The following is a 24801-nucleotide window of genomic DNA, read 5'->3' as shown; positions in this document are numbered from 1 at the left end:
AGGACCACAATGGTTGCGCCCTGAGCCTGCCCCAACTCCTCACTGCTGAGTTCTCCCCGGTGGGGGACACAACATCCCGACTGGGCGGAGGGAAGAAGACACGCGTGTGCGACCCTTGCACCGGAGTGGGGGGAGCACCCAGTTGAGGTTGCGGTTGCGCGTCCCCTTTAAGAGCCGCCCGTCCCCCCCCCCCGCCGTGCTCCGCGCGGCGCGCGCACCCCCTTCCGCCTTCTGGGGACTTCAAAGGGTTCCGATGTTCCGCCGGCCCCGCCCACGCCCCGCCCCGCCAGCCAATGGGGCGCCGCCTCCTCGGCGCCCCATTGGCTGGCGGGGCGGGGCGTGGGCGGGGCCGGCGGGAGGGGCGGAGCTTCTGCCCCCGTTGCCCCCCCCGCCGCCGCCGCCGCCGCCCCGCCCGGCCCAGCCCCGGGTAAAGTTTCCCTGCGAGCACATGACTCGCAATGGCCGCGGCCGCCGCTCGTTAAGCCCCCCCCGGTTCGCTCTTCACTTCTTAAGCCGGGTCGTCGTTTCAGCCCCCCCCTTCGCCGCCTCCCTTCTCCAAACCCGTGGCTTCCGCCGCCCCCCCGCCGCCGCCGCCGCCGCCGCCATGCAGCCGCCACCGGGAGCTCCCCGGTGTTAAGGATTTGGGTGTGTGAAGTCGCCGTGATTAAGGTAAGGAGTGGGCCCCCGGTGCGCCTCCGTGCTGCGGTCCCGCTACCGCCTTCCCGGTGCTGTGGTTGCGGGGCGGGGGGGGGGGGAACGTCGTGCCGGTGTGGCGGGGGGGGGTGCAAGAAACCGGGGAGGGTCTTACCGGCGGGGTCGCGGTGTCCCCGCCCCGGGAGGGGCTTCTGGAGCTCCTACCCCAGGAGGGGTGGCTTGGGGGGTGGGGGGAAGTCCCAGGGCAGTGGGGCGCCCCCCCCCCCCCCCCCCCCGAAAGCAACGCTGGGGATCCCCCGCCGGTAACGGGGGTTCCCCCTCTCTCCGTCCCGGTGGTGGGGGCCCCCGCTTGGTCGAGGCTGCAGTGAGCGCCGGAGGGGGGGGAGCGTTGCCCTCCAGCCCCGTTCCGAATCGCGGCTTTGGCGGTGTCGGGCTCACCCCCCCCCCCCCCCCTCCCCGTACCTCGGTTACCGGTTCTCCCGGTGCAACCCGTACCGGCTGCCTGGGCGCCTCCGACCCCCACCCCCCGGTAAGGACTCTGAGCATCCTCAATGCGGGGGACTGCGATTCCCCCCCCCGGGGGGCCGGGTCACCGGTAGAGAGCTCGATACCCCCCTGGGATCCCCGTCCTCCCCCCTTTCCATCCCCGTCGCCGTTTGGGGGGGCCGGGACCGCTTCCCCTTTTCGGGGTGCGGGGGGGGGGCGACACCGAGGTGGGGGTCCGGGAGCGGCGTCTGCGCCGTTTCCTGGCCGGCGGGCGGAGGAAGCCATCGCTCTCCGCGACTGACAGGGCCGGGAGGGGGGAGCCGGGGGGGTGGGCGACGGCCTCCGCCGCTGCCGGGGGACCGCGGGGGCTCTGCTGCACCCGGCCGAGGGCGGTGAAGCCCCCCACGGTCCCCTGGCAGCGGCACCTGCAGTGGGGGGGGGGGGGGCTGCCCCACTGGGTGCCCCCAGGATGAGGGGCACACCCCTCGTTCCGGGCAGCAGCCCCCCAAGGTGAAGGGGGTTGTCTGAGCAGACCCCCAAGCTGGGGTGTCCCCTCAATCTGTGCCTCTGACCTTTGACCTCATTGGGTGACAGGGACTGTCCCACAGCCTGGTGGGTGCTGAGTGGGGGATGCGGGGTGATCCACTGTGGGGGGCGAGTGTTGTGCTCCAGGGGGGGTGCCAGGGGCACTGGTGGCTCCGGGTGGCTCCGTGCTGGGATTAGCAGGTGACGGCTCGGTGGCTTAGCGGCCCCGCGGCCACTGCTCCTGGGCCATATGTCACCCGTGGGCCCCCGCGCCCTGCCCTTGGGGGTGACCTTGCTGCAGGGTGGGGACACGGGTGGCCCCGCGGGTGCTTGTGTCAGGGATGCCAGTAGGTGCCCAGCTCCTTCATCCACTACTCCCTGTCCCCTCAGGTGACACAGTTGCCACCAGCATCTCCCCTGGTGACATGGCTGCCACCAGCGAGCACCAGGAAGAGGGCAAGGCCCAGTGCCCCATCCCGCACTGCCTGGTGCCCGCAGGTGCCACGTCCCAGCCAGGATGCCTGGCTTCTCCTGGCTGTCCTTGCACGGCCGCCGTGTCCCCGTGCTGGTGGCAGCATCGCGGCTGCCGAGCCTGGTGCCGCCGCCTGCCCTGCGGCGCTGGGATTCACCAGCCCCGGCTCTATTTATAACCAGGAGGCTCTGGTGTGTCGACGTGCTACCCTCGGCTGCGCCGGCTGCAGGCAGAGTGTGCCCTGGGACACGGGTCTGCGCTGATGCCAGCGCTGCCAGCCTGGCTGTGCTTTTGGAGCCCCCTGGCCCTTTTTGGGGTCTTCCTGCAGCAAATCTTGGGGAGGTCTTGGACTGGTGGAGCTGTGGGTCACTTGCAGCGTGTGCCCGGGGACTCCTGGCACCCATGGGCACCCCACGTTGTGGGGCAGCCCTGTGCTGCAAGCCTCCCCCGGCAGTGCCAGCACCTTCAGGGGGAAGGGCTGCGGTGCCGGCAGGCGCTGGGGGGGGGGCCCGCGATCATATCTGCGGTGACACATGTGCTGATTACGGAAAATGGGTTAATCTCCCTGCGGCTGGAGGCGGCTTAGCGGGGGGTGGCTCGTGGCAGGGCCCGGCGAGGGGCCGCGTGCGCCCGTCCCGGCCTCCGTCGTCCCTGGCTGAGCCAGGGCTGCCGGGCTGTGACAGGGGACATGGCGCTGCCACACGTCTGCGCCCCTTCCTGCAGCCGGCACGGTGGGTCGCGGTGCCTGGACCCCCCAGGTACGCCAGGTCCCTGGCCTGATCCCAGCCCCTGGGAGCCCGCCCAAGCCGGGGGCACGGTGCCACCAAATCCCGGTGTCCGGGGGTGCCGGTGCATCCACCCACGCTGGCCCCGGGCGCCGTGTCCCGAGCGGCCCCGTGCCGCGGCCGGCGGTGCAGCCAGCTGCACTTGTCTGCCGGCTGTCGCCGAGCCAGAAAGGGCTGTCTGGGGCCGTGCTGTTCCCGGCACGCCATTCCCAGGGCGCCGGCTGCGCGCCGCATCCAGGGCTAAAAACAACCGGGAGCTGCTGCGAGCGGCTGCCTTGGTGCAGTTCCCGGGAGCCTGCAGGGAACCAGGATAGGGCACCCCCAGCACCGTGACATCCCCCAGCGGGGCTGCGGGACCTGCGCTTCCCTGGGCTCATCCCGGGGGTCAGGGCTGCACTGCGGCATGGGGGGCTAGCCTTGTCCTGGGGGTGGCCTTGCCGTGTGGGTGGGGGTCTCCAGGATGCTGCTGGGCTGTCTTGTGGGGCTTTGGGCTCTGTGAGCCAGCACCCCAGGGGCAGTGCTGGTGGTGGCGTGGCACAGCCGTGCCCGGCCCGGGGCCCATGGCGGGGGCCGGGGCACCTGTTCCCGCAGAAGAATGGCACGGCTGGTGGCGGGTGCGGGAGGTGTAACCGGAGCGGCGCGTTCCCGGTGTAACCGGAGCCGGCCCAGCCACGACAGGTGGAATTTCAGTTTGTGGCTCCCACCCGACAGCAGGACGTGGGGGTGCCAGGCAAGGACCCACGCTGTGAGGCCAGTGGCTGCTCCCTGGGGTGCCTGTGTGTCCCCATGGAGCAGGGAGGCTGGGGAGACAGTCCCCACCAGCCTGTGCCATGTCCCTGGCCCTGTGTCTGTGCTGGTGGAAGCTGGGGAACCGGGTGTGGGTGCCAGCATGTGGGGACACTCGTGCTGTCCAGGGACCTGCAGTGGGACTGACCTGGGTGCGCTGCTGGCCCTTGGAGCAGTGGGCAGGTCCTGGGGTCCACACTGGCCCCAGCACACTCAGACCCCCTCAGACAGGGGCCATGGGCAGCCCCGGCTCTGGTGCACACTGCCTGTGCCAAGCGTGTGCTGCCGGCGCTGGCCCTGCCGCCGGGCTGGGCCATGATTCACGCCTGCCCGGGGACGTGAGAAACGTGACGGTGACTCAGGGCTGAGGTGCTGTGGGGATACAGGGAGGGGGTCTTGCTTGGTGGCCCAGCCGGGCGGTACCGCTCACCCTCTGCGCTGCGCTGGCCAGGCTGAGGGGGAGCCAGGGGGGCTGGTGGCGGTGGGGACAGCTGGGTCCTTGGCCTTGCGTGTGAGGCTGCCCCGGGCTGGGCGCTGACAGCAGCGAGGAAACCGCAGGCTGTGACCGCACAGCTGCTCCGCGGGCTTCCTGCCCTGCCCGGCAGGCTGCAGCTGAGCGGGGCCCCTGCCTGGGGGGCATGGCACCCCCTCCCTCTGCCCCTGGCACCGGGGCAGCCCTGTGACCTGTCCCAGTGAGGGTGGGGGACACGGGCAGCAGCCACCCCTGCCAGATTTGGGGAACAGAGAGGACCGGAAGGGGCTGGGGTTGTGGGCTCTGGGGTGATGGTGGCAGGGGATCAGGGTGGCAGGATTTGGGGTGACAGGAGAACAGGGTGACAGGTTCTGAGGTGATGGGAGCAGGGTGGCAGAGGAGCAGGGTGACAGGGGGTCCAGGGTGGCAAGGGGCTATAGCAGCAGGGCCAGGGCTGAACTGAAACCTATCCACCCGGGAATCGAGAGCAGCAAGGGGAAGCTGCGGCTGGAGCGCGGTGCCCGCAAGCATGACAGGAAGGGCTCGGTCACTGCCCACCACCCTGCCAGGCACCCCGGAGCAGCCCTGGCCCTGCTTGCCCCCACTGTGTGTGTGGGGGGGCAGGGCGGTGCCCCCGCTCACCAGCATGTCGCATCCGCGTTGCATCCGGGCGCTGGCATCGCTGTGTGCCCTGGCAGGAAGCGTGACTGGCTTTGGTGGTGTGACATGGGCACTGGGGCTGGGGAGGCTGCCTGCACTGGGGAGTCTGTGGGCTGGGGCTGGGGGCCGTCCTGGTGCTGCTGTTCCTGTGCTGCTGTTCTGGTGCAATCCCTGCCACTCTGTGGTTATCTGTGTTGGCTGTGCCAGGACAGGGGAGCAGGATGTGGCCCTGCCCGAGGTGTGGGCAACAAATCCAGCCCGGGGTCACAGCTGGGGGCTGCCTTTGAGGAAAGGGTGTCTTGGAGGAGCTGTGCCGGTGCTGTCCTGCCTATCTGAGTGTGTGGAGTGGGTTTTGTGGCCCGATTTGGAGTAATGATTGTTTTGGGCAGCCATGGTCCCCCCAGCTGCACTGCTACTGGCCCTGGGAATGGCTCTGGTCTGTGTGTCCGTGCATCCGTCTGCTCCCAGGGGCCAGGGGCCACCCCCGGCCTGGGAGGGAGGTTCCTCGTGGCTGGGATTTGGCCCGAGCCCCGCGGCCCTGTTTTCCGCGGGGCTGGAACGAGGCGCTGGATTCCAGGAAGCTTCGGGCCCTGTCCAGCTCTTGCTGGGGACTGGAGGAAAAGGCGCCGAGCAGGGCGAGGGTGGGCCCCTGCCGAGGGGCTGCGCGGCCCCTGGCCCCGTGCTGCTGGCCTGGGGGTGCTCTGGGAGCAGGACCCCTGTTCGGGACACCCAGGACCCACCTAGTCAGGAAGCAGCTGTGTGTCAGGGTCTCTGCTGGCGCAGGGGCCTGTGGGGACTCCTGTGGGCTGCAACTCCTTGTCCCCACAGAGACTCACAGAAGTGGGGCCAGTCAGGCCCCCCAACCCTCCTAGCCCCCTTAGATCCTCTTGGCTGTAGCTGGTCCCGGGAGGCTGGCAGCTGCCTTCTGTTTTGGGGGTGCACAGTGGCCAGGCTGGTGGTGCTGTCCTTGCTCGGTCCCAGGCCAGTGGTGTGCTGGGGGGGCCAAGAGCGGGTTGAGTAATTGGGCCCCGGCGCGGCTGGCATGGTGCCCGGCGAGCACTTGGCACCGGCAGACATAAACAGTTCTTCCCGCGCTTCCCTCCCCTCTGCTCCCCCTGCCCAGCGCGGCTCGGGGCCATGGCCTGGCTGGGGGGCCACAGGCAACCCCCTGCACTGGGAGGGGCCAGTGGCATCACACAGGGTCCCTGTGGTCTGTCCCCATCCCCAGGGCTGAGCTGCAGTCCCCAGCGGATGCTGACCCAGTGTCCAGCACAGTGTCCCATGGGAATCCCACACGCACTACAGTCCCCAGCTGGGCTCCCTGTGCCAGGGGGGCAGTGACCTCCACCCCAGCCATTGCTGAGTGCCCACCCTGGGGGCAGCTGGATTGTTGGTCCCCCTATGGGTGCGCAGGCAGGTCCCCAGGGTGGGGTGCAACGCCAGGGCTGTGGGTGTTGGGAGGATGGGAATCTGTGAGCTGGGAGGATGGGGGTCCTGCCTCTAGTTGGTGCACCCAGCTGGGTGCTGGGGGGGCGGGCAGGGCCGTGCCCATCCCGGCCCCTCCCCAGAGCCTCGCCGGGCGGCCCAGCCTTGTTCCTCTGGATCCTTTTCCGCCTCCGCGGGGCCGGGAGCCAGCACTCTCGGCAAATAAACAGCCCCCGCCGGGCCCCGCGCCAGCGCTTAAATAAACAGCCAGCCCGGGATTGTGAAAGCCCCGTGCCCCCCTTCCCACCGCCGCCACCCGGCCTGGCCCGGGCCGTGGGGTCTGTGCCGCGCGGGGCTGGCACGGGAGCTGGCGGCACGGTCCGGCTCGTGGCGCGGGGCGGGGGCCGCGTCCCGACGGGCAGAGCCCAGCCCTGGGTGGGCGGCCGGGCTGAGCCCCCGCCGGGGGTGAGCCCCTCCTGCCCCGCGGCTCAGCCTGCTCGCACTCGGTGCAGGCGTGGGGGGAGCGGAGCCAGCAGGGACGTGCGGCCGTGACAGCAGAGAGCTGGGCTGGAGCGGAGCCACTGTCCTCAGGGGACCTCGGTGTGCCCGTCTTCCCCCCCCTCCAGCTGCCCCGCAGCCCCCCAAGGTGGGGCAAGGGGGGCTGCCCCCTTCCACCTCCGCCAGGCATCACTGCTGCCTGGCCAGGCCTGGGGGAGCAGGTTTGGGGCTGTCACGTAGCCCCTGGCCCGAGGGGTTGCCCCGTGGGGCCGCGGTGTCCCCACACCACACCCTGCCCCCTCGCCCGCTAAGCCAGGATTAGTGCCCTGCGCCTGCCGGTCCCCGCCGTCCCGGTGCCGTTAATCTGGGGGATCGTCGTTAATCTCGAGGGGAGCGCTGGGCCCAGCCAGCTGCGCCCTCCTGGGGCTGGGAGGGGATGCGGACCCTGGGGTAGGGGTAGGGGGTCTGGGGAAACTGAAGCACGGTTGGTGGGTGGGGGCCGGGCACCCCAGTTTCTCTGCTGACCCCTCTCTTTGCTCCCCACAGTGTTGCAGCAGCCAGCGAGGACAGCCACCAGGCAGCGGGTCACCCGCGGGCCCCATGCCCTGCTCGGCCCGCACCTGAGAGCCCACCCCTGCACCAGAGACCCCCACCATGGCCAGCAACAGCAGCTCCTGCCCTACGCCTGGAGGGGGGCACCTCAATGGCTACCCTGTGCCTCCCTACGCCTTCTTCTTCCCCCACATGCTGGGGGGGCTCTCACCACCCAGCACCCTGGCTGGCATCCAGCACCAGCTGCCCGTCAGTGGATACAGCACCCCCTCACCTGCCAGTGAGTAGCACGGTCCCATGGGGTGGGTGGTGGGACCTGCGGTGCCAGAGTGTGGGGTGTGGGGACCTCTATGCCAGGGTTTGTTCCCAGTGTGGGGTGCAGGTGCTGAGCCCAGGCTGCTGCTCCGGCTGCAGTTTGTAACCTGCCTTGTAGTGGTGGCACTGATGGGGGGGGTTCCTGCTCCTGGCCATCACATCACCCACCCATGGGGTGATATGTTTGGTGGGCACTAGCTCAGTGCCTGGTGGGAGGCAAGTGCCAGGCACTTTCCCCTTGTGTGTCTGCATTAGTGGTGCTGCTGGGGAAACTGAGGCATGGAGTGGGCAGTGACACCCGGCGGGGTGTGTGTCCGTTAATTGCTGCTGTGCGGCCGCTTTCATTAATGGTGTGTTTATACCCTGGCTGTTAATGGCCCAGCTGGCCCTGGTTAAGGGGGCGGGTGGCTGTCACCGTCCCCGGCACCCACGGCGGCCGGGGTGGGGGCGGATGCTGCACCGTGTCCCCGTGGTGGCTCTTTGTTCGGCGGCAGCGCGGGGGCTGCCGCGGGGGAGGCGATGAAGGCAAATCATCGCGTTCATCGCGTCTGCTCTTGATTCAATTTCCCCCTGACAGGGTCGTCCATCATGGCCCTGGCGATCACCGCCCCGCCGTGCCGGCAGCTGGGAGCCGCTGGCGGTGGGCTCCGGGCCGGGGTCCTCAGCCTGGCCTCACGGCGTGCCTCAATTTCCCCACACCCTTTTCCCATCCCTGGCACCCCTGTGGATGGGCACCCATGCCTGTTCCCGCGCCGTGCTGCCATGGGTGCCCTGCGGCACCCGCCGTCGGGGAGGCCCCCTTGGGTTGGGGTGTGTCGGGGGCCCCCCTCCGTCCCATCCCTGGCCCCGGGGGACGGTGCAGGCCCGGGCAGGGCCGGCCGCGGGCGCTGTCCCCCGCCGGAGCCGCCCCGGCGGCGGTGGGACCCAGTGGGACCAGTTCAGCGACTGGGTGGCGGCGGGTGGGGCCCCTCCCCCGCGCTGGCTCTGGGGCCATTCCCGCCGCGTGGCCTTGTGGGAACGGGCTGGGAGGGGGGGCGACTGTGTGTCCCCCGGTTCTGACGCTGGGGATGGTGTTGGAGGGTGCCCTGAGGTTGATGGTGGGGGGTGAACTCTGCCTCGGTTTCCCTTTGTCCTTCCCAGGGGGACGCAGTGAGTGGGTGCGCTGTGTCAGCCTCCCGAGCCCCCATCTCAGCCTGGTGGGTGCGTGTTTGTTTCGGTCCTGTGTTATTTGTGGTGTGCCCCCGGTGTCTGTGTCCCAGCTGGGGGGGCTCCGGAGGGTCCTGGTACAGCCACCCCCTCCTCAAGTGTGTCTGGCCCAGCTGCCATCCTGCCCTCACCAGATGTGCTGCAGCTGTGCAGCCCTGGGGCCGATCCAGCTGTGCCTTCCTAGGGGTGCAGATGCTCCCCCCGGCCCCGGTTTGCCCTGCTGGGGCCGTGGGTGCCAAGATGGGGCTGGGGGGGGGCTGGGGGTGCTGCGTGGGAGCTGTGGATGCTGATCCAGTCCCCCGACGTGCTCCACGCTTTGCCCCTGGCCCAAGGAAAGGGAATCGGCCGTATCCTGTGTCTGGTGCTGGGGACTGCCCCGGGTGCGGCAGGGGGGAGTGTCTGTTGCACCCCCAGCCCCAGGTGAGTGTCCCTGGGTGACCTGGGAACCACCATCCTGGCTGCAGCGCGGCCCTTCGTGCCGTGACTGGGAGTGCCTGGCAAAGGGGAAGTGAGCAGAGGTGCTGCCCTCCCCCGACCCCCCCAAGAGCTGCGGTTTCCCCCACGGGGCGGGGACGGGAGCCCCTGCCCCACGCTGGGCCCTGGGGTGGGCAGGGGATGGTGGTGGGGGGCACTCAGGGTGGGTGTGGGGTGTGTGGACACGTGTGTGCACGCACAGTGTGCACGTGTGTGCACGCAAGCTCAGGGAGGGGGGCTGTGGGGTGTGTGCGTGTGCCCTGTGCAAGGGGGTGTGCACATGCGTGGAGCTGGCAGTGTGTGCACGCCGGTCCAGGCACTGCGCGCGTGCGCTGCACACGTGTGTGCACACCACGCACTGTGCAAGGCCGCCCGTGTTCTGATGCCAGGTGTGCACACGCGTGTCGGTGCGTGTGGGGGTGCCAGGGCTGCCCCTGTGCCCTTGTCCCCAGGGGCTCTGGTGACCTCTCACCGTGGGGCCTGGCTGTCCCCGGGGGTCCCCTGGACAGCACTAGCCCGGGGAGGGTCTCAGGGGGCCATGAGGGAATCCCACCCACCATCCTGCGAGGGGCTCGCTGGGCTGCAGCCCCCCCGAATTCTCTCCTCCCCCCGCCCTGGTTCCCAGGCTGCGGGAAGCAGGACCCCGGCGCGGCCCCCTCCCCCTGCAGCCGGGCCCCCCCGGCCCCGCTCGGGGCTGCCGGGACGGGGGGCCCAGGGCCGGGCCCGGCCTGTCACCCTACCCGCTGGCTCCGGTTTCCTCCGCGCCGCAGTCGCTCCCCCGCAGCGCCCCGTAATTAATTAATTTTTAAAAATTAATGAGCAAAACGTGCTCCCTGCAGGCCGGGGGCCGCGGGTGGGTGGGGACGGCGGGGGGGGGCCCTCTGAGGACAGCGGGTGGGAGCTCCTGTGGGGTGCGGTGCTGGGGACCCCCGGCCCCCCCATCCCCGCCCGGGGAAGATTGATGAGGGTGGGCTGGGCGCTGGGCCCCTGTGCCTGGGAAAGCCCATTAGGGCGGAGGTTTTCTGTCACTGTCACGGGGGCCCGGGGGGGGCTGCCTGCGCCGGCCGGGAATTCGCTGCGCTCAAAAGCCGCTGAAGGGGATAAATGGGGTCTTTTGAAGTGGGCGGGCGGGAAGGGGGGGGGCTGCGGGGCCCCGAGGTGCCGGCGTGGGGATGGGGGAAGGGGCCGAGGTTCGGCACCCTGTCCCCCGGGGCTGCTGGGTGGGTTTGCGTGAGGTTCCTGAGTGTCCCCACAGCCTGTGACCCTGTGCTCTGAAGCTGCCCACCCTGGGGACAGCGGCGTCCCCGTGGGGTCCCGGTGGCTTTCAGGCTGGGTCTCCATCGTGCCCCTGGGGACATCTTGTGTTCCTTGGAGCATCGGGATGGGGGGGGCTCCTGCTGAGGGGGGGGGGGGGTCCATTCTGGGCTCTCCAGGCTGCTGGCGGGGTGGTGGGACGTGGCAGTGTCCCCGTGCCCCTCGCCCCGCAGGCTGCGTGCGGGGCGCTCCCCTCGCCCGGTTCCTCTTGGCTGTGCGTTTTTGGTTTTTTTCTTTTAAATCTCGGTTTGTTCCCGGTGCCGCCGGCGCGGGGCGGGCAGCGAGCGGGCACGGCACGGCCCTGGCAGGGCCCATCCGTGCCGTGCCACCGGCCCGCGTCCCCTCCGTCCCCTCCGTCGCAGCCACATTCTTTCCAGCGCTGGTAAATGAGTCAAAGCAGACATTTGTCATGTTCGCTGCAGGAAGTTGGAGGAGCGCTGGGCTTTTGTTCAGAAACCTGCTGGCTAAGCAAAGCCTTTGACTTTCTATTATTATTTAAACAGGCGCTGCTGATCTGCCCTGCGCACACACGCACATGCACACAACGGCTCTCGGCTTTTTTCGTATTATTTGTTGTTTTTGTCCCCTTCCCCTCCCACCTCTTTGAGGGATGTGGGGGGAGACTGGAAATCAAAGCGGGGGGAATCCTAGCTGCTCACTTTGGGACTGGGATGGATGGGGGACTGCTGGCATGTGCAGCATGTGTGTGCACCCTGCTGTGTGTGTGTGCACTGCTGTGCGTGCGTGTGCACTGCTGCATGTGCACACACGTGTGCTAACGTGTCTGCTCACACACACTCGCTGCAGCACCCCAGGCTTCCCCTGTAAAGGACCCCCTGGCATGGCTGAGGTCGTGTTCCCACTGTGGCGTGTGCTGGGCCTGGTGTGGTGGCTGTGCCAGTGGTGCTGTGCCATGGGAAGCGAGGGTGGGAGGGTGAGACCCTGCACTGGGGAGGTGACCAGTGTGGCAGGGCGGTGGCACCACCAGGGCCTGTCCTGCCAGCTGTGTCCTTGGCGTGTGTCCGTCCCTGTCCGGGTGTGGGCTGTGGGGCCGGGGTCAGCCGTGCTGGGTGATTCTGCTCCGTGCGGGCAGTGCTGTCACTGCTTGGGTGGCACCGGGGTTGGGGTGTCACCTCCCATGGGGACATGTGTGTATGGGCAGGGGGAGCGTGCGGCGCTCTACCCCACACAGGCCACAGGCAAACATGTACGTGTGCAGCAGAGGTGTGCACACAGTGGGGTCATAGCACATGTAGACATGCGTGCACACAGTCAGCTGTTTCTGTGCTCTCTGGGGCCACGGTGCCACACACATGTATGTGTGTGCAGAAGGAATGCACACACGTGGGCATGCACACCCCCACACAACAGTGCAGCAGGAGCACACGTGGGCCCCTCTGCAGTGGGGACGCCAACAAGCACTATATGCATCATGCAGCAGGAACATGCATGCACACGCATGCACACATGCGTGCAAACACGCGTACACACGCACCCGCACCCCCGGGGGACCGGCCGGGGGTCAGGGCGAGGTGAGCCCTTCCCCGTCGGGTTCACCCGCAGTTCACCCGCATCTATTAGGCAAATGAGCCCCGGCCCTCCGTGCCCCCCCCCCCCCCCCCCCCGGGCTCCGGGCAGCCCCCGGCCCTGCGCGCCCTCTCCTGCCCTCGCACCGGCCCTCGGCAGCCCCGGACCCTGCCGTGCCCCCCCACCCCGGTCTCGGGCAGGCTCCGGCCCCACCGTGCCCCCACGTCCCGGCTCCGGGCACAACCCCTTCGGCTCCGCCGTGACCCCCCGGCCCCGGGAAGCCCCTGGCTCATGCCCGCGTGGCTCCGGCCCCGCGTGTCCGTATCCCCCCGCGCGTCCGTGTCTGGTGTCGCCGACCTGGGGCGGGGAGGAGGAGGAGGAGGAGGAGGAAGAGAAGGCGGCGGCAGGGGAGGACGGGGGCGGCCCCGCGGCGCGGAGCGGGTTAAGGCTGTGGGGAGGCGGCTGGTGTCGGGAGGGACTGGGGCTGCCGGAGCCGCAGAGCCGGCGGGGTTGCGCCTTCCTCCTTTCCTCCTCCTCCGCCACCGCCGCCTGCCCGGAGCGGCGGGGCCCGGCTCCCCGGCTGAGCCGCGGCGGGGCCATGGCAGCGCGGCGCGGGGCGCCCCGGGGACCCGGCTGCCGGGGAGGGGGGCTCTGACCGCCCCGGGGCCGCCCCCGCCGCTCACCGGACCGGGGGAGCAGCTGCCTCCCCCGCACCGCGGCCCCGGGCCATGTACGAGGGTGCGGCGGTGGCGGGGCTGCCTCCCGGCCCCTTCCTCCGGATGGATTTCTACGGGCCGGGCCGGGGCTGCCTTCTGCCGGAGCGCGGCCCCCCGGCGCCCCGCGGGGCCCCCCGACGCCCCCCGCCCTGGAGCAGCTCCGGCCGCTGTAGGTACCTGCGCCCCGAGGGTAGCCGGGCCCCCCACTCACCGGTTCTGGAACCCGGCCCGGGAGGGGGAAGAACGGCCTCAAAACCCGGCTCTGATCCGGGCGGGGGGGGCACTGCGGGGTTGGGTGTGGGGAGGTGGGTGCTGGGATGGGTGCGGGAATGGGTGCTGGGTGCGGTGCTGGATGCTGGGATGGGTGCGGGAATGGGTGCTGGGGGCTTGGCCGCGGGCGGGCGGTGCTGAGCGGGGAGCTGGGTGCCGATCGCAGGGGGTGCCGGGCTCAGCCCCTGCCCCAGCGCCCTCCCCGCCGGCTCCATCGCCGGGCCCCGCTCTGCGCAGATGCCGCCATGAACAACCCTTGTCCTATTTCGGAGGGCGCTGGGACGGCCGGGCTGGGGCTGAGCCCGGCGAGGCGGGGGCCGGGGCCCCCCTCCCACCCCTCGCACCCCCTTCCCTCGCGCGGGGGCCGCAGCAGCTCCAGCTCCGCTGGGAATTTCGCTCCCTCCTGATAAGGGCTCCGACAAAATCCAATTAACCGCCGAGCTGCTGCGCCTGCTGCTGTGCGGGTGGAAGGGGAGCGACAGCCCGGGCCCCCCTGCCACAGCCCCACCGGGCATTGGGTTGACCCCATGGAATGGGGAGCCCTGGGTGCTGCAGGGGGGCCCGACCAGTCCTGCTCCCACTGGCGGGATCCTGCCCAGTGTCCCTCGGGGAGTCACAGCCTGGTGTCCTCTGCCATCCTTGGGGACATGTGCAGACACGGGCGCTGTGTGAGCACCTTGTTCTGGGGCAGGCAGGGGTACAGGCAACGTACCCGCAGCTGTGGGCCGGCCTGAGGGGGACCCGAACCCTTGCTGTGTGCTTTGTGCCTGCTGCCAGGGTGCTGCGGGTCTGGGCGTCCCGCGACCCCCCCCCCCCCTCGCAGGCAGCCGGCTGGGCTGGCCTGGCACCCTGGGGCTGCCGGCGGCGATAACGGCCTGGGGAGAGCCCTGCCGGGTGCTGCGGGACTGTCACCCTGGTATGGACTGAGGGGCCCTCCCGTGGGGTGCAGCAGGGTTTGGGGGGGGCTGACAAGCCCCTCTCCCTTCTGCCGGTTTGTCCTTCCCACAGCAATGCCCAGTGTGATGCCCGTGTCAGGCTCTGTTTGGGGGGGGTTGCAGCCGCAGCCCCCACTGTCTCTCTCCCCCCATTGTCTTGGGGCTGCTCGACTTTTCCCCTGGCACCGAGTGCGGCTCGAGGGGCCTTTGTCTGCAGCTGGGGATGGTGGGGGGCTGGCTGGGGGCTTTGGAGCCCCACAGCAGGCAGGGCCTGGCAGGGGCTCTGTGTCCCAGGCTCCAGTGCTATCTCCTGAGCACTGGGCTTGATCCAACTGTCCTGAGCAGGGTGACTGGGGGCCATCGTCCTCTGTCTGTGCCCACAGTCCTGCGGGAGAGGGGCACCAGGCCAGAGCCCCCTCCCCATGGGCCGCGGCCGGGAGGGCAGTGCGGGCAGCTCTGGAGGGACACACAGGGGCCCCGCCTGGGCCAGGGCACCACTGGGCTCTGGTCACTGTGACCGTGACCCAGCGGGCATGTGGGCGGCGGGTGCTGGCGGGACTCCCTGGCAGGGTGCCCTGCTCCCTGCATCACGCTGAGGTGCTGTGTCTCCCCAGTCCCGGGGGTGCCAGCCCATGGCAAGGCTCGGTGGTGTCGGGGGTGGCCGTGTCATGCCTCAGTTTCCCCAGAGACAGCTGTGGCTGGGCTGGCCCCGCGGTGCTGGCTGCTGGCCCGGTGCTGCCCTGCCTGGCGGGACACAAACTCGCTGGAACAGGCGCAAGAGCTGCTCCTTGGGGCGCGAGGACCCTGCCCGCTGCTCCAGTGAGGCCTGGGCATGCCATGGCGGGGGAAAGTGAGGCACTGGGCAGTTTCTGAGGGTGGCAGAGGGGCTTGCAGGAACCCACCGAGGCATCTCAAGCATGTGTGGGTCCACAGGGCATTTTGTGGAGTGCTGTGGGGGTCTCATGGGTTTACATGGAGTTGGGTTGTGTGCAGGAACCCACCCCACTGGGCACAGGATGGCCTCGCAGGTGGCGTTGTGGTGAGGGGCTGACCGGGGGCAGCACCCCCTGGGTGGGGTGCCCTGTGGGAATCATGGCCCTGGGCACCCCATGGCTCAAGGTTCTCAGGACCCTCCTGCCCTCCCTCCCTTGCTCTTCAGGGGACCCTCAGCCACAGGAAGGCCATGGGTGGGTGCCTACCCTCCTGTGGGTGCCCCGAGCCCCACTGTGGCCCCCAGCTGAGCTTTGCTCCTCGTGCCTCTGCTCCAGGGACCCATCCCTGCTCTGGCCTGGGAACCGTGGCCGGTGGTTGTGGGGGTGGTGGCAGCAGCCCAGCCTCCTGGGTCCCCCCCAGGCCCTGGCACGTGGTGTGGCCCCAAGGGCACTTTCCCAGGCCGGGGTGGGGGTGCCGGGGGTGGGGGTACCCCGAGGTCCCCCGGCGCAGGCGGGAAGCGGCCGGCGGGGCCGCGGGCGGGGGCGGCGCGTTCGCCCGGGGATGCCGGCAGAGCCGCAGCATCTGGTCTGCAGCTGGACTGCGCTTCCCTGGGCGGGGGGCTGGGGCCCCTCCTGCTCCCGGAGACCGGGCTGGGGGAGGGGAGGTCCCTGCTGTCCCCAGCCGGCCCCTCCTGCACCCAGCCCCTCGGGGACAGAGTAGATTTGCACCATCCTGCCCACTCTGCACCTTTGGGTGCTGCTCTGTGTCCCCCCTTGCCCCGCAGGGGCACAAGGGGTGCCCAGGACTGGTGCCACCATGAGGGAGTCCTGGGGAGGGGGTTAGGTAGGGGGCTGCTGTGCCTGTGGCCATATCCTCTCCATGGTGGCACGAGGGTCCCTTTCACTGGTGGCTGCGGTGGCAGGGGATTCCCGCGGTGTTGGCACAGCCCTGCTGGGGATGGCGTGGGGGGAGCCGGGTCCCCTCCCCCCTCCGCACCCAGCACATCAAAATCTTGTCAGATTTGCATTTTGCGAGTGCAGCTCTCCACGAGGAAGTTCTTAAATTATATAAAAGAGGCGATAAATTATAGACGACGTTCGCTCAGTCACTTTAATGGCTCCGCTCCCTCGAGTGGCAGCGGTGATTTATTCAGTGCCGCCCGGGAAGCTCTGCCCGACTCACTCGCCTCCACATTCCCCTATCCCACCCTGCACGGCCCTGTCCCACCCTGCACACCCATATCCCACCCTCATGCTCGTTTCCAAACACCACATGCTTGCTTCCTACCCCTGCACCCTCACTGGTCCCTGTTGTGCTGGGGGACGAGCGCTGTGGGTGGCTTTGTCCCCCTTGTCCCTCCTCCTGGCTCTGTCTGCCATGACCTTTGGCAAGTGGCTGGTGGCACGGCCAGGCTGGGGTCCCCCCACATCTCTCCTATGCCTCCCCCAAGCACCCCACCTCTGGTGGGACCCCTCCTCAGCTCAGCTCCAGGGTGGGTGCCCCTGGCCAGGGTCTCTCCCCACGGCACCCTGGCCCCAGGGGGAAGTGGGAGGTAGTGGAGCCCTTTTTTGGGCCCTTTTTGGGGCGCAGGGGCCAGCAAGGTGGGGGGGTGGGGGGCCAGGCCCGGCCTTTAATATCCTGTTTGACTGGTTCGCTTGGCTCGGCTGCAGAAAAACATTCGCAAACATCCCGGAGGAGCCGGGGAGCGTTTAACCCCTGCCTGGCTGCACCCCGGGCTGGGGCCGGCCCCCCTGCTGCCCCCCAGCCCCCCTGGTTGCCCTGTGCTGGAGGGTGGGGATGGGGCTGATCCTGGCACCTCCTGGGCAATCCGGGGGGGGTGGGGGGAGCCAGATTTGGGTCCTGGAGGGCAGGAGGGTGCTGGCATGTCCCATGGGATTTTGAGGTACAGGAAGGGGGGAGCAGGCAAATCCCACAACGTTTTAGGGTGCAAGGGGGAGGGGGGTGGGAAGGCATGTACCACAAGGTTTTAGGGTATGGGGGTCCCTGTCCATATCCCCTGGGCTGGTGGAGCCGTTCCAGCACGTGGTGGCTGGGGGGTCTGCCTGTTGCAGGGACCCTCAGAGATGCCTCTGATGTCCCCCTCGAGTGGCCCTGGGGTGCTGGCTGGGTGCCACATGCCTGTCCTCTCCTGGGGGGCCAAGCCTTTGGCTCTGGGGTAGTGGGCACAGCAGGCGAGCCCCAGACTGTGCACGCGTGTGTGCCCATGCGTGTGGATTAGTGTGCAGCACTGCCCCCTCCCCCCAGGACTGCACCGCGCCGGCCCTGCCGACACCATCAGTGCCCGCTCGGGGGGCTCCTGGGATCCCAGCTTTTTTCTTGTCCCTCTTTTTTTTTGTCTTTTTTTTTTTTTTTTTGTTCTGCCTGAATTCCACATCATCTCCGTGGCCTGGAAATGTCAAGTTGCATCTTCCCAGCTCGTGTCCTCTCCCTGCCGGCCTTGTGTGACCTGGCCCCATGGCCGGGCAGGGCTGGGCAGTGCCGGGGGAGGTGATGGGATCACCAGACCTGGGACCAGCCCTGGCACTATTGGGGGGTGCGGGGGGGTTCCCCTGGTGCCAGCCCTGCCCGGGGGTCTCCGTGCCCTGAGCGCTGTTGCTTTTCCTGCAGCCGTGGAGACGCAGAGCACCAGCTCGGAGGAGATTGTGCCCAGCCCGCCCTCGCCCCCGCCCCTGCCCCGCATCTACAAGCCCTGCTTTGTCTGCCAGGACAAGTCCTCGGGGTATCACTATGGGGTGAGCGCCTGTGAGGGCTGCAAGGTGAGAGCTGCCAGCACCTGTCCTGGGGGTACCGGCCCTGTGGGTCCCCGCGATCCCCAGGCCAGGCACTCACCGGGGCGTGCGGGGTCCCCAGGGCTTCTTCCGCCGCAGCATCCAGAAGAACATGGTGTACACGTGTCACCGGGACAAGAACTGCATCATCAACAAGGTGACGCGCAACCGGTGCCAGTACTGCCGCCTGCAGAAGTGCTTCGAAGTTGGCATGTCCAAGGAGTGTGAGTGCGGATGGGAATGGGATGGGGACAAGGTGGGGATGGGATGGGCATATGGACAGGGTGGGGACAGGGCTGGGGACATGCTGCCTGGGCACAGCCAGAGGCGGAGGGTTGGGGTGTGGTGGGCCATCCCAGCAGCCCCCTCCGTGCTCCCAGCAAGGCCCTGGGGGGGGTAGGGGGCCCCCTGGGTGTGTGTCCCAGCCGGGCTGTTGCCTGGGCGATGTGTGATGGATGATGTCAGAGATAAATGACGCTAACGAGGCCTCCTGGTGTCTGCTGCCAGTTGTCATGGTGCCCGGCTGTACCCCCCAGGCGCGGGGTGGCCGGGGGTGGGTGGCAGGGGGTGATGGCTGCTGGGGCGCAGCTGCCTCCTGGAGTCCAGCCCCATCTGCCCGCCCCATGGGGCCTGAGCCCCCCGGGAGGGGGGGGGCTGGTGGATGATGGGAGGGGGGTTGGGCACCGCCAGGGTTGTTCAGCATCCCAGGGGCTGCAGCTTGCCCAGCTCCTGAAGGGAGGGAGTCTTGGCCCCTCCTGGCCCTCATAGGCTTATCCCTGTGGAGTGCCTGCCCTGTGATGCACACATTGGCTCAGCTGCCATTTTCTCTCCCTGGTGTTTTTCTCCACTGAGTCGGCTTTGCAGCACAGAGCTGAGCTCTGTCCCCATGGGCAGGGCTGTGCCCCCCCCACCCTGGTGCATTGTCACCCCTAATTGCCTCCTAGTGACTGGGGGGGCTTATTTATTTAGCAGCTGGTGGCAGGGTCCTCGTCCTGCCCTGGGGGGACAGAGCACACTGGGGCTGAGCCCTGCCCTGGGCAGGAACTGGGGCCAGCGGGGCTGGGTGATGCTGACCCTGTTGTCCCTGTAGCCGTCCGCAATGACCGGAACAAGAAGAAGAAGGATGTGCCCAAGCCGGAGTGCTCGGAGAGCTACATCATCACGCCAGAGGTGGAGGAGCTCATTGAGAAGGTGCGCAAAGCCCACCAGGAGACCTTCCCTGCCCTCTGCCAGCTCGGCAAATACACTACGGTGAGTGTTGTGGGGTCCTGGGGAAGCTGGGCAGCAAGGAAGCCCCTCCCAGTGCCCTCACCCCCTGCCTCCTGCTGCAGAACAACAGCTCGGAGCAGCGGGTCTCCCTGGACATCGACCTGTGGGACAAATTCAGTGAGTTGTCCACCAAGTGCATCATCAAGACGGTGGAGTTTGCCAAGCAGCTCCCCGGCTTCACCACGCTCACCATCGCCGACCAGATCACCCTCCTCAAAGCCGCCTGCCTCGACATCCTGGTGAGAGCGGGGCTGGGGATGTGGATGGGGATGGGGACAGGGAGAGGACACCAGGCTGAGCCCCCTGCCCGTGCCCCCCCAGATCCTGCGGATCTGCACGCGCTACACGCCGGAGCAGGACACCATGACCTTCTCGGACGGGCTGACCCTGAACCGCACCCAGATGCACAACGCGGGGTTCGGGCCCCTCACCGACCTGGTCTTCGCCTTTGCCAACCAGCTGCTGCCGCTGGAGATGGACGACGCCGAGACGGGGCTGCTCAGTGCCATCTGCCTCATCTGCGGAGGTGGGTGCTGGGGGGCTCCCCAGCGGACCCCTGCCCCTGGCCTCCCCAAACAACTGGCCAAGAAGACCCTGCACAGCCACCCCAGTGACCCCCTTGGGGCCCAGTACAGGGAGCTGAATCATATCCATGCCCGTGGGGTGGAAGGGGAAATGACACAATGCGTGCTGCTCCCCATTAACCACTGTCTCCCCACCCCCCACCCCAGACCGCCAGGACCTGGAGCAGCCTGACAAAGTGGACAAGCTGCAGGAGCCACTGCTTGAGGCACTGAAGATCTATGTGAGGAAGAGGAGGCCCAACAAGCCCCACATGTTCCCCAAGATGCTCATGAAGATCACAGATCTCCGCAGCATCAGCGCCAAGGGTGAGCACTGGGGAGGGGGCAGCCACCTGCCTGTGGTTCCATGTCCCGGGAGCATCGCGGGGGGGAGCTTTGGGTGATTCAGGTCACAGTGTCCTCCAGAGGGGACAAGGGAGAGGATACCCACAGTACCCATCCTCCCGGGACACTGGTGACCTGGCCGTGTCCCTTTTCCTCAGCACCCAGGGATGAGCACAGCCAGGGGTTTTGGTTTGGGGGTCCTGGTTTGGGGGGGGTCCAGCAGTGCCCTGACCCTGACCCTTCCCACAGGCGCCGAGCGGGTGATCACGCTGAAGATGGAGATTCCAGGATCAATGCCACCCCTCATCCAGGAGATGCTGGAGAACTCGGAGGGCATGGACACGCTGGGGGGGCAGCCGGGTGGCCCCCGCGCGGGCAGCCTGGGCCCCCCCCCCGGGCAGCTGCAGCCCCAGCCTTTCCCCCAGCTCCAACCGCAGCAGCCCAGCCACGCACTCGCCGTGACCCGCGCCCGGCGCGCACCAGGACACAGCCCGGCACGCCGGGACGTCAGGGGGTCCCTGCGCCTCGGCCCTGGCTGCAGCCCCCCCGGGGCGGACTGTCTGCAGCCCCCCTGCCCGCGCAGCCCTGGGACCCTCACCCGCTGAAGTGGACCCCACAGGGAGCCCCGCAGCCTCCGGCCCCCCCAGCCCCGGGTGAAGCGCGTTGGTTGAGTCACATTTCAGGGGCGCAGGAGCCCTCGGCCTCGTCCCCGGGGACACCCCGGCCCCACCAGCACCAGCACACACGGGATCGCCACCACCGAGCCCCCCCCCCAAGTCCTGGCCATCCAGCGGGGAGGACCCGGCCAGACCCCACATGCCGAGGAAGCAGAGTCATTTAAAAGAGAAAAGAAAGCAAAGTATATATATATAAATATCTATAAATATCTATAAATACGTTTTAAAACCTTTGTAAAAGTTTGGAGGGGTTTTTAGGCCTGTGCAGGTGGAGGGGGGCACGGCGGGCGCTGCCGGGGTTGGGGGGTATCAGGGGGGAACCACACAATTTATTATTATTAAATTTTTTTTGTTGTTGTTGTTGTTGAGATTTTAGTGGTTTTAGACTTGGGGGGCGCCGGGCGGGCCCTGCCCCAGCCCCCCAGGTGGGGTGGGGTCTGCAGGGGCACACGACAGTGCCAGCCCTGGCCTCGCGGGGCCCGGCCCTGCCGGCACGGGGAGGATGTTGGGGGGGGGGACGGGGTGGGAGGGCTGGCTCCAGAATAAAGTTTATTTATTCTAAAGCTTGGCTTGTTCTTCATGGGGTCGCACAGGGTTCCGGGATAAGGAGGGTGCCTGGGGAGGGGGGGGGGGGGGACGTGGTCAGGGCTGTGGCACCCTAAGTCCTGGGGGGGTTCTTTTTGCTGCAGGGGGCACGCCAGGAACCCCCCTCTGCACTTCCTGGCTCTGGCTGGGCTGGAGCAGAACCATTTGGGATCCCCACCATGAGCAACTCCAAAGCTCTGCCTTTCCCAGCTCCAATGCCTGAATGTTCCCATGGCCTGCAGAGCGCTGGCTGTATTTGTGACACCCTCGGCTCAGGACGTGGTGCAGCTCTACCCCCTGCCCTCCCCATGTGGGTCAGGGGGGCAGTGGGGGTCAGGGGTGTCCCCGCCACCATACAGGGATGGGACCTGTTTGTTTTCCTTTTGTCCGAATTTTTTTTTCCAGCTGCTGCTGGGTGAGGCGCATCCGCCGCCCACAACAGGAACCGGGGGCACTGGGACACGGCCCGGCCCCGCTTCCCCAGCACGGCAGGGAAAGCCACAGCCACCTGGGCACCAACCAGGCTGAGAATGGGCACAGCTCGTGTCAGCGATGGCCTCCCAGGACAAGCTACACAGTGAGGTCCCCCCGCAGCAGGGGGGCAGGGGGGCAGCAGGGCTCCTTGGCAGTCCCTGCTGGCTGCCCAGGGGCTGGCCCTTGCTTCTGTGGCTGGTGGGAGCCACTGGCCCGGGGCGGGGGGCCCTTGCGCAGGAGGTGGGCAAGCTCGGCCAGGCTGAGCAGCGCAGAGACCAGCCCCACCACGAAGTAGAAGTGGATGAAGACGGTTTTCTCTGTGGGGCGGGAGACGAAGCAGTCGACGCGGTGCGGACAGGGCCGGCGGCGGCAGACGAAGAGCGGCTGCACCTTGAAGCCATAGAGCAGCGCCTGGCCCAGCAGGAAGCCCAGCTCGGCCACGATACGAGCCACCACGCTGCCCACGTAGAAGGGCTGGAGGCGGCGGGCGCGCTGCCCCGGGGACCCCCCGCGTCCCGGCTTGGCCGCCTGGTGCACAGCGAATATGACAAAGAGGGCAGCAGGGGCTGAGAGCATGACGATGTGGAAGACGAGGAAGCGGTAGTGGGAGATGGGGAAGGCAGCATCGTAACAGACAGGTTTGCAGCCCGGCTGCTGCGTGTTGCAGACAAATTCCTCCTGCTCGTCCTCGAAGACATCGCTTCCCACTGTGGCCAGGACCAGGATGCGGAAGAGGAGCATCACCACCAGCCAGAACCGCCCCACCATGGGCGAGTGCTCCTGCACTGCATCCAGCAGCGAGCTCAGGAAGCCCCACTCTCCCATGGCCACGCTGCGGGAGGGGGTCAGTGCTAGGGGTGGGGTCGTGCCCCCAGGGACAGACCCCAGTGGGCAGCACGGCCCTCCCAGCTCACCCTCTGTGCCAACCGCTTTGAGCCATCCCTACTCCCTGGAGGGTGCCTGGGCAATGCTGTCAGCCATGTCCTCAAGCATCTGCTGTACCTCAGAGCTGGGTCCAAGGATGTCAGCTGGGCAGGACTGGCAGCATCTCCATCCCTTGTTCCCCTGCCCCAGATCCCCTGAGCCCCCCACACCCAGGGCCCAGTGGGATTAGCCCCAGTACCTGCGGAGGCTGCAGTCCACGGCGTGCCAGCTCAGCTGGCGCCGGCTGTCCAGGGCTGTCCGGGACTCTCTGGTCCCTTGTCCGGCTGGGATGGGATGACGGTCCTACAGCCACGCCTGGAGTCCTTTTAAAGCGACAGAGCAGCTGTGGGGCTCTGGGAGGGAGGGAAGGGCTTGGCTCTGCTAGGGAGGGGGGGGCTCAAGGGCAGATGCTGACCCTGCCCTAGTGCCATAAGCTGCCCAAGGCACAGGTCAGCGCAGGGGGGGCTGCCCCCACCCATGCAGAAATACCCCCATGCTGTGCTGTCCCTAGGGCCTGGGAGTACCAGGGCACAGAAATCAGACCCCCTAAAGCCACGCCAAGCACTGGCATCACCACCCTGGCCCCAGCAGAGCCCAGGCCACTTTCAGTGGTGCCACAACAGCTCCCGTTCAGTGGTCTTGCTTGAAGCTGGGCTGTGCCTGTGGGGTCTGTGACACTGTTGGGGCTGTCGGGGCCATGGAGGGTCCCAGGGACCATCCCGGGCTGCCCCAACTCCAGTATGCACTGTCAGACATGCTGGCAGCTCCAATGCTCTGCAAGAAACCTCTGTGACACAGCTGGGGCTCCTGCCAGCCTCAGCACTGCCAGGAGAAGTGCCAGTGGCCTTTCCTGTGCCTCAGTGTCCTTTTCTGGTAACAGGAGCAGAGCCCTGGCTGGCACAGGTCACCCTTGGGCCCTCCTCACCCCTCGGGGGCCGTGCAGTGCCCAGGGTGGTGCTGGTGCCCCACAGCTCAGCTCCAATCCAGCAGCACCTGCTGTTCCTGAGGCCCCAGACAGGGAGACTGTGACAGAGAAAATCCTGTAATGGACACTGAGCGTGGTGTCTGCTCATGCACACACAGCTCCACACACACTTGGGGTGACGCTGGGGAGACAGGAGCAGCCACCCAGCCTGGCGCAGCCCGTGTGGCACGGCTGTGGCCTTGCCATTTGCTGGGCAAGTCGTGACAACTGCTCCTCTGGGTGCTCACAGCAAGGAGAGCCGTAAATAGCACAGCCCCTCGGCGGGGACGCGCCAGAGATGCTCTCCAGAGCCCGGCAGTGGAAAATCTGACAGGGCTTTCCACACTTGACCAGGCTCCAGCAAAGCACCTCGATGGCACCGATAGTGCCAGCACCCGCTGTCGCGCCATGGCTGGTGGGGAACGGGGGCCCCCAGGGTTTGCAGTTGGTCCCACGGGTCCCTGTGTGCTGTGAATCACCAGCCTGGGACCTTGGGGTGTCACAGCTGGGTCCTGCTTGTCCCCCCATGCCAGCCCAGGAGCCACTGCGTTTTCCCAGCCTGCTGGCACAACGGCAGCCCTGCACCAACCTGGTTTCAGCCCCGTGTGATGCTCCAGGGGCCCTGGGGTGTTTGGCACCCAGATATGTGGACTTGGGACATCACAGCTTGTCCCCCAGCACTTCATTAACGACCCAGATCATCCCTCATGCTGCAGGGACCCCACACAATAATCCCCCATCCCAGCCAGGGGAGAGCCCACCTGTGACCCAGCACACAGAGACTCCAGCCTGGAGAGGCAGCCCAGCACAAACCATCACTTGTGGGGAAACTCTCGGTCCAGGAGCACAGAACATCTCGGAATCTTCAGCACTGCTCACCTACAGCCACAGAAGCAGAAGCTGTGACTGTGCTGGCAGACACCAGGTGCCACATGGGTGTTCACAGGAATCTGGAATCCTTGGTGTGTCCAGGCAGTGGTTTTGCAAAGCCACGGTGTGGGCAGTGAGGAACTGGCACAGGAAACCATCCTGCACACAGAACAGAGGCCGTGCCAAGGCTGCATCACTGCACCACCACAGAGCAAAGGGCTCAACACAAGCTCTTGCAATGGTAATTTCCATAACAATGCCAAAGTTGGCTAAATCAGCACTGGAAATAACCTTGGAAATAACAAGCATGGTTAGACAATGGAGCTGACCCATTTT

General features: G+C 67.7%; 2 protein-coding genes across 2 annotated transcripts; one reads left to right on the top strand and one right to left on the bottom strand.

Annotated features, from left to right (window-relative positions):
* The first annotated feature begins 454 nt into the window (after positions 1-454).
* On the top strand, positions 455-20526 carry RARA (retinoic acid receptor alpha). The gene is given in 10 exon segments (XM_051640263.1): positions 455-669; positions 7310-7595; positions 17634-17782; positions 17877-18018; positions 18885-19045; positions 19126-19302; positions 19385-19589; positions 19795-19953; positions 20221-20359; positions 20361-20526. Coding segments are annotated over 9 exon segments (1383 nt in total). The 5' UTR covers positions 455-669; positions 7310-7417; the 3' UTR covers positions 20434-20526.
* A 1277-nt stretch (positions 20527-21803) lies between these two features.
* Positions 21804-22532, bottom strand: GJD3 (gap junction protein delta 3). The gene has a single exon (XM_051640074.1). The coding sequence runs from the start codon at positions 22530-22532 to the stop codon at positions 21804-21806; it is 729 nt and encodes a 242-aa protein (XP_051496034.1).
* Positions 22533-24801: the final 2269 nt, after the last annotated feature.

This window comes from Apus apus, chromosome 25, assembly GCF_020740795.1.
Source record: "Apus apus isolate bApuApu2 chromosome 25, bApuApu2.pri.cur, whole genome shotgun sequence".
In the NCBI taxonomy this organism is placed as follows: domain Eukaryota; kingdom Metazoa; phylum Chordata; class Aves; order Apodiformes; family Apodidae; genus Apus; species Apus apus.
This window is presented reverse-complemented; position numbering and strand designations above follow the sequence as displayed.